Genomic DNA, 9,227 nt, shown 5'->3' with positions numbered 1-9,227 from the left:
TATCGACGTTATTATCAGGATTATCTCTAAGCGGGGAAGGTGGTGTCTCGTCGTATACTCGTTCCTCGATCTCGTCCACGTAATCAGGATTCTTCATAGACCGTGGATTCTCGTTCGCATAAATCCCTTCGGCTTGTGTACTTGGCGAGGTTCTAGCGCTTGTTCTCGGTGAATTCAAATAATATTCACCGCTTTTCGAACTGGACGGCGAGAATTCGCTCTTCTGACTGGAATTAGGTGTACAACAGGAATCGGCATAATCGCCTGACTTTTGGCTGGATCCAGGCGACGAATATTTTCCGATTCTATCGTGACTACCGGTGGTATCGATGATAACCGTTGTTACGGATTGTCTCGTAACTTCGTTTTCATAATTTTCCACGCGCGACTCTCTCTCCTCTTCCTCTTCTTCTTCTTCCTCCTCCTCCTCCTCCTCCTCCTCCTCCTGCTGCCGCTGCTGCTGCTGCTGCTGCTGCTGCTGCTGCTGCTGTTGCCTCTCGTAATTTTCATAATTGGATAATTCTATTCTGGAACGTGGTATAGCCGGTAAAGGTCTATCCATCGGTCTAACCGATCTTGATTTAGAAAAATATCTTTCAGTGGGTGGCGCCGAGATCCTACCAGACGGTCCGTGATTCCTTTGAAAGAACATTCGGCCACCACGATTTGCCGCCTCTTGAAGACTGTGCTTACGTTCCAATTGGCCACCTATCATTAATCTTCGATTGTCCAATTCCAATCCCGTCTTTATCTCAACGTCCTCCTCTAAATTTCTTTCCTCGTATTTTTCGTTCGACGATATTTTCCTATCGTACCATCTATCGACATCCTGTACGATCGAATTCGATGGCGCTACATCCGTACGATATTTCGATTGTTGTAAGATCTTCCTTCCGTCGTCGTTTTCGGAAAAATGATCGGGCGTACTCGTGATCAATCCTTGATCGGGAAACAATTCGCGTTTGATCTCGTCCAATCTTTCCTCGATTATCGAACCGTTCAAACTGTTATCCAACTTTACATTTCTCTTTATATCCTCGTTCAAATTCATAGTGTCGGGGGATCTCGTGTAATTACCATTTTGTTGATAACGAGCGAAATGTCTCTCGTCCTGTTTCCTTCTCTCTTTTCGTTCCTTCTTCTTGTTGTTATAATCCTTTCTCGAGTCCTTCGGCGAAAAGAAACCCGGTAACAATCTCCTTAAACCAGATTTCTTTTTCTGCTTTTCTTCCTTCTTCAATCTCGAAACACCAGGCTCCATCGTAAATTCTCTTATCAGTTTGGCGTATCCGTCCTCGATAGTTGTTGACTCTATCTTATTTTCCGTTTCGCTTGTCCCTTTGGATTCCCTTGGAATCGATCGATCGTTCAATTTCCTTTCCTCGTACGATCTATCGTCGGGGGATCGTTGATCGACACAAAAGTCCTTCGCGAGTTTTTTCTCTTCCTCGTCCAATCCAGAATCCGAGCCAAGCGTACTGACTGTACTACCTTCCAAAAATTCAACGGACGGTCTTCTGGATGATATTACTTGATCTTCTTCGAACTTCACATTAGACAATTTTATAGATCTTTCAACTACTATACTCTCCTGGGACGATACACTTCCGAATTCTTCGACGTAGGACGATTCCGATGACGACGAATCCGATCGATCCTCATTTGTAGATCTACGTTGAAGAAATTCCCCCGACCATCTTTTCTCAATTTCGGTTACTTTTTTGCAATAACGCGATTTAGTTTCCAAATCCTTATCCTTTAAACGTTTCTCCTCTATCTCTAATCTATCGTCCAATCTTTGCCTTTCTAAAAAATCTAAATCGAATTTAATCTCGTTAAGGGTTTGACTCGTTTCGATTTCGAGCGACGATCTCGAAGGACGATTCGATAATTCTTCGTTATAACTCAATGCTGTGATAGCTTGTATCTGTGTGCCCAAATTATCTTGCAATATTTTGATCTTCGATCTACTTTCTTCCAAACGATCTAACGGGCTCTGATCGATTCTCTTCTTCTCGTCATTCGTAATAACATCCTTCTTAACATCCTCCCTCTTTATCGGTATTCCTCGAAAATTTTCATCGGTCGCCTTCGAGTTCTCCTCTTTAATTAAAAAGTTTTTCGTGTCTAAACCTGCGACTAATAAATTGCCGATCGTCGTTGGACGTTTGATCAGCTTAATAGGTTTGATTTTTTCCTTGAAAGATGGAAACGATGGCTTCTCAAATACCAGATTATCCTTATTATTATTATTACTATTACTATTAGTCTTGTCGTTGCCGTTATTATTATTATTATTATTATTATTTATATTCCTTTTCTCTCCAGCTTCTTCTTCAACGAGCTTAACGACCTTTTTCTCTTTCTTTTGACCATACGATGAAGAATATACGAGGAGGTTTTTTTCGATATTCGTTAATTTGTCAACCGTTTGAACTCGTAATTCTCTCAATGTCTTTTCTTCCTTCTTCTCGTTGATTAGATTACTTTTCTCTTTGTCTTTTTCTAAATTCTTCTCGTCGATTTGCTCGCTTCCTGGCTCCATTCTCGAATCGTATACTCGCTACCGTTTAGATACGCCTGCGAAAGTAAAAGGTATTAAGTAGTCCGACATTCTTACTGTCTCTTTTGCGTTCCAATCTTTCAAATATATTTATAGAGAGTGAGAAAGAGAGAGAGAGAGAGAGAGAGAGAGAGAGGGAGAGAAAGAGAGGAGATTAATAATTCATGTTTTAAATTATTTATTAATTATTAATGATCAATAATAATAATTACCAATTATTGCTTATTATTATCATTAATAAACTCCTATTTAATAATTTATCGTCTCTATGTCTATTATATTTGAAGAGAAAATAATAATAATCAATTTTGTTATTTTTTTAATTATTTACGTTTTGAAACTTTATTCAAATTTCAAATAACTTTAGATAATTTTTATTATTTCCTTTCTACTTATACGATATTTTCTTTCTTTTCACATTTAAAATATTCAATTCTGAATTTAGATACAAAACAATATTTAAATCTCGCATCCGTAATTTTTAAAAGTATTATGATGTAATAAATGAAAAAGAAAATAATAATAATAATAATAAAAAAAAAAAAAAAAAAAAAAAAAGAATGTATTGAAATCCAGAATAATCAATTTCTAAACAAATTGTTAAAATCATAAGTCGAATCGATATTTAGTTAGAAGAGATCTAAATTTTCACAACCATTTACGCAATAGAACGAACACAAGCACACAAAGGAGTTTATGGATATCACGAAATATTATGAATCATATTATAGAATCATCTGCGTTACACTTTTCGTTATATCGAGTACGTAAAAAGTAGTACAACCGACAATTTTAAAAGGTCAACATTTAACGACAATAATAATGAAATCTTATTTTTTTTTTTTCACTTAACAATTCACAATTATATATCCAACACTGATCATTTGCATCTGCACGTGCATTTTCTAATCACAATATCGTAATTATTCAAAATATCACTACGAGTAAATATCACGAGTCCGAATCACGAAATAAAATTGTATTATTTTGTAATATAAAGATTCAGAACGATAAATGTGTGATTTTTTAAAATCAAATATTACACTTTTTCGAGAATATCTAATCGAAGCGAGACAAAGAATAACGAAAAACAATACGCGGACAAAAAGCACGGACATGCTTAAATTTTCATTTAAATAAATCATAAAAATTCAAAATGAATTACTGAATCATTTTGAATATATTAAAATAATTATTAAAATTGGAAATATAAATTTGAAATCAAAAAAGAATATATACGTGCACACACATAATAATTTTGACATAAAAACTTCATAAAAATATCAAATAATTCTATCATAAATTTCATATGTATTATCTCTTAGAGGAAGCAGAAACAATAGTAATAATAATGATAATAATAATAACAATAAAAAAAAAAAAAAAAAAAGAATAAAATAAAAAAAGAAACTAACAAAAGATAAAACGTTCTCTTTCACTTTCAACGTATCTCCGTTATCGTATCGAAGCAAACGAGAGTACTGAACATGATTACTCGCCACGAAACGCAATATTCCTCGTCGAAATCTATCCAAGGATATCGACTTACTTCGTACCTACGTATATACACACACACACGCGCGCGCACGCACACACACACACACACGCGTACGTACACATATACATAATATATATAAACATACATTACATTACATTACATTATATTGCATGCATCATACATACATGGTTATAAATATATATATATATATACATATATATCATACATATATATATATATATATATATACTTGTTGAAATATCGTTGTAGAGAAGAAATGACGTAAATCACGTTACGACGTTTCACTCAAAGAATATTCTTTGTGTGATTTTTGTTGTGTAATACGTAAATATGTTATTGCATATTATTTATTATATATATATATATATATATATATATGTATATATATATATGTATGTATGTATGTATGTATGTATGTATGTATGTATGTATGCATGCACTCATATCACATAACAGATACGAAATCAAAAATAATCCTTATCATCAACGATATAACTATATTTTCTTTTTGTTCTCAAAACCATAACTAATAATTTTCGTTCACTTAACGATATATATCACTTTAACGATACCATAGTTTTATTATTATTTTTTTTTTCCTCATTGTTTCCAACATAATTCAAGTACCCGATGGAATCCGGATTCTTCGATAAATCACTCGTCGCCTTATTTTTTCTTCTCAATATATACTAATAAATATATATTCATGCATATTCTAAAAAATACAAATAAAATAAAAAAAAAGATTAAATACAAACAATATCGTGTGAATTTATATTTCGAAAGTAAGACAACCCCGATCGATATGAAAATGGACCAAACAATGAAGAACAAGAAAAAAAAAAGCAGAAGTATAATAAGCAGAAAAAGTAAAAAAAGAAACATGGTAGCGCAACGACGATGTCTCTAAACCGACTGACTGCTGTGAGTAGTATGATCGCTACAATGTGGATATAGTGTGAAACAGTGAGAAAGAAAGAGAGAGAGAGAGAGAGAGAGAGAGAGAGAGAGATAATCAGATATATAGATAGATAGATAGATAGATACATACATAGATAGATAAATAGATAGATAGATAAAGACAGAGAAAGAGAGAAGGTGGGGCAAGCAACATATACATGCACGAGAAGTTGCGATCACGAGGAAGGACTGACAGAGAGTTCGCTTATCTCTTTCCCTCTCCCTTTACTCCTCTCCCATTCTCTCTATCTCTCTCTCTCTTTCTTTCTTTCTCTCTCTCTCTCTCTCTATCTATCTATCTCTGCTTAGTCCGAGCAAAGTCTCTGAATCGTGAGGAAGGCTCGTTGGGAGAGTGCTAGCCCGATAACAGACGAGAAGTTACAGGTAAAGCGTTATTTACCCATGACACATCGTACGATCGACGAGGATAACACACAGTGATTCTCAATTTTTTTCTTCTCTTACCATTATTATTATTGTCATTGTTGTTATTGATGTCATTTATGGAGTTCGATGATAGAACAGATAGAGATCATCGATGATTGGAACGAAAATGTTCGATGTTTTTTTTTCATTTCTTCCTTTTTGTCTCTTTTTTTTTTTCCCCGATTCGAATTAAGCGTGTAATCTCTTTTAGGTTCATGTAAGATTTGAATTAGGTCGTGAAGTTGATGTAAAAAATGTTTTATTACGAAGAAATGAAAAAAAAAAAAAAAAAAAAGAATAGAAGACGCGAAGAATAAAAGATCGACGAGAATAAATGCATAATCCTCTATTTTTTGTTTTCTTTTGTTTTGTTTATCGTTATTATTATTATTATTATTATTATTATTATTATTATTATTATTATTATTATTATTATCGTTATTATTACTGATGTGGTTTTCTTTTTTTCTTTTTTTTGGGGGGGGGAGGTAGACTGATTAGAAAATCTTTTTAATTTAATGTTAAAGTTCATCGATGATAATGCGACATCAGGTATATGATAGAATGATTTTGGGACGAATGTGTTTTCTAGCTGTTTCATTGATTTTATTTGATTTTTTTCTTCGGCTCTTTTTTTTTTCTTCTTTAATTAGATTAGCGTTTATTGGCTTAGAATGATTCGAATCAATTTGAAGATGATATAATATATACATGTATGGAAGAAAAAAAAAAAAAAAAAAATTAAAAATCGATGAAAAATAAATTAGCAATCGTTGGATCTTAGAAACGATATTAATTCACGTATTATTATGTTGATTAGAAATCTTATTAATTAAATTATCATAATCGAATTGAGTTTTGTAATTGAAAAGATATAAAAATAAAAAAGTTTTATTACTTTCATATATCGAGCTGTAAAACATATCGAAATAAAATTTATAATCGTTGAATTTAATGGTGTTAAATTTAGAAAAAAAAAAAAGAAAAAAAAAGAAAATAAAACTATAATTTATAACCAGGTATTCTCGTTTAGGCTTATCACGAGAAAAAAAAAATAGCGAGATAACAACACGCGTTCACGTAGTTGGAAAGATAGATAAAGATAACGATGGTCGTTCTTTCGATGAATCGTAACTACTGATTCAACCAACTCTAACACGGTTTCAACGTTCAAATATCTTTTTATTCTAGATCAAGAAGGAATGAATATACTCATCGAAATCAAATCAGTCGAAGTGAAAATAACGAATCGAGAGAGAGTGAGAGAGAGAGAGAGAGAGAGAGAGAGAGAGAGAGAGAGAGAGAGAAAGACGATAAAGAAGTACTTTGTGTCGAGTTCTTTGAAAAAAATATTTATAAAATAAAAGTAACGTTTGAATTAATATAATATTTAATTAAATGTTCGCCTCGAGACAAATACGCATTGTCGTAATATTTTTTTTTTTTTTCAAATATCCAATTATCGAAGTTTAATTATCATTTGATAATAAAAAGAAAAATTATCGTCATTGGCAACACGATAATTTATCATTCATATTAATCAAAATAATTCTTATATTTTTAAAAACTAGATATAAAAAAAAAAAAAGAAAAAGAAAAGAAAAATTGCCAAAGTCAATGGTGTAATAATTTTCTTCAAGTATTTGTCTGACTTCGTTTCTACAAAGGACACTGCCTGTGCTCGGAAGACTAATCAAATTAGTAAAGAAAATTAGCCTACTAACTCATAGAAATCGAGTATATTAACGCACATACTCACAAATATTCATCTATCTATTTCCAGAAAAAATAATCTAGGAAGTAGGAATTTTCAACAGATATCGTAGAAGAGGTGAGAAGAAATGCAGGTAAAAAAGAAAGAGAAAGAAAGTTGCACAGGTAAGAAGCAAGCCAAGGTAGCTTTGTGTCTGGTCTTACTAAAAAAAAAAAAAAAAAAAAAAAAAGAAAGAAAAAAGAAAGAAAAAAGAAAAAAGGTTGTCGAATCTCTCTTTGGAAGAGGATCCTTAGAGAGAGAGAAAGAAAGAAAGAGAGAGAGAGAGAGAGAGAGAGAGAGAGAGAGAGAGAGAGAGAGAGAGAGAGAGAGAGAGGGTGGAAAAGGGGGAAGAGGTTTAAGGTTTACGGTTTCTTTTGGGGGACCAAGAAGGCTTCCTCCCAGTTACCATCTGCTCTATCTCGATCATTTTTCTTCCTTTGAAAATCTACGTTTCTTTGAAAATTCTAACGGGGCGGGGGAAAAAAGAAATATAAAAAAAAATGGAATACTTATTTTTCCGAAGATACATACATATATGTACGAAAAAAAAGCCAAAAAAAGAAAGTAAGAATGGAAAAGAAAATTTATTTCCTCCTTCGTAAAACGATTTCTTCTTAGAACGATTATGATAACGATAGGGTATACAATAATGGGTTATAATAATCAAAAGGAAGAGAGATAGAAAAAGAGAGAAAGAGAGAGAGAGAAAGAGAGAGAGAGAGAGAGAAAGAGAGAGAGAGAGAGAGAGAGAGGATGGTCGGATTCAAAGCAATGAACAGTTTATAACGAGGAATTTCCGGCTTCGAAAGCTTCGCCATGTTTAAATTGTACACATACACAAACACCGTTGAAATATATATGTATGTATGTACGTATATGTGTGTATTTATATATGTATATACATATATATATATATATAGTGTATGTGTGTGTGTATGTGCGCTTGGTATAAGTAATACTAAATTATTTGACATTAAACAATTATTTTCTTTTATTTAATATAGCATAAATGATAGCATTATAAGTATACTGCAATAATTTTAAGTTATACTCGTACTAGATAATACACTAAGTATAGCTTGTATTTAATATATATATATATATATATATATATATATATATATATATATATATATATAATAAGAAAAGAAAAGATGCCATTAAAAACGTAGAGGAAAAAAAAATCAAAATAAAATACGAACATTACAGGATAGAGAATTAATTGTGATATAAGGGGTATACTGTAATATTTGTATAAATGAAAAAAGAAAGAAAGAAAAAAGAAAAAAAAAAAAAAGAAAAAAAAAGAAAAACAAGAAAAGCTATATGAAACGTATGTAAAAGAAGAAAAACAAAATGTTAAGAGAAAGAAAATAATTGAAGCTTAGAATATGGTCTGTCATTTTCTTCTTTTACTTCGATTCAAACTCGTGTGCATTTCCGCTCGAGGAAATCCCTGCTTGCTTATTTCGGTCCAGACTTAGGTAGACCCCTATCTCCCTTTCCCCCTACACTCTTTTCAAAGAGAAAGAAAATTATTTCTGGCCGAGTAGAAGAAAGAAAGAGAGAGAGAGAGAGAGAAAGAGAAATAAAGATCTAACCTTCTCACTTCCCATCCACGTAAGATCCATTGGATCATTTCATTTCGAAGTTAAACTTTCTAATAAAATTAATGGATCATTTCATTCGAATGATAAACAATCTATATAAAGCCTTAATTCAATGTATATTTAGAAATCAATTTTTCTTTCCTCGATCATTCGATTCTCTTGCTTTTTTCTTTTTTTTTTTTTTTCTTTCTTTCTTTTTGCCGAAATTCGAATACCTGACGAACAAAATACACACCGGGGAATGAAAAAAAAAAAAAAAAAAAAAAAAAGAAAAAAAAATATAAAGAAGAGGAAATTATTTGAAAGAGATAAAAAATGCATTACGCGTTTCGATGTAATCGAATGTTTTTTCCTGAAATAAAAGAGTTACCTAACGAACGAGGAATGGCGTAATAA

General features: G+C 32.0%; 1 protein-coding gene across 2 annotated transcripts in view; it reads right to left on the bottom strand.

The window, feature by feature from the left end:
• LOC146872486 (uncharacterized) overlaps positions 1-4,991 on the bottom strand; it is a 12,952-nt gene extending 7,961 nt beyond the window's left edge. For both annotated transcript variants that reach the window (XM_085661887.1, XM_085661886.1), the window contains exons 1-2: positions 4,655-4,991; positions 1-2,580 (exon numbers count right to left, since the gene is read on the bottom strand). The exon at positions 1-2,580 is cut by the window's left edge and continues 1,815 nt beyond it. In XM_085661887.1, the coding sequence (XP_085518013.1) occupies positions 1-2,545 (2,545 nt within the window). In that variant the 5' untranslated portion in view covers positions 2,546-2,580; positions 4,655-4,991. The remainder of the gene's footprint in view (positions 2,581-4,654) is intronic.
• Positions 4,992-9,227: the final 4,236 nt, after the last annotated feature.

The sequence above is a fragment of the Vespa mandarinia genome, chromosome 16 (genome assembly GCF_050613455.1).
Source record: "Vespa mandarinia isolate Hongniang chromosome 16, ASM5061345v1, whole genome shotgun sequence".
In the NCBI taxonomy this organism is placed as follows: domain Eukaryota; kingdom Metazoa; phylum Arthropoda; class Insecta; order Hymenoptera; family Vespidae; genus Vespa; species Vespa mandarinia.
The sequence above is the reverse complement of the archived record's forward strand: the minus strand, read 5'-3'. Positions and strand labels throughout refer to the sequence as shown.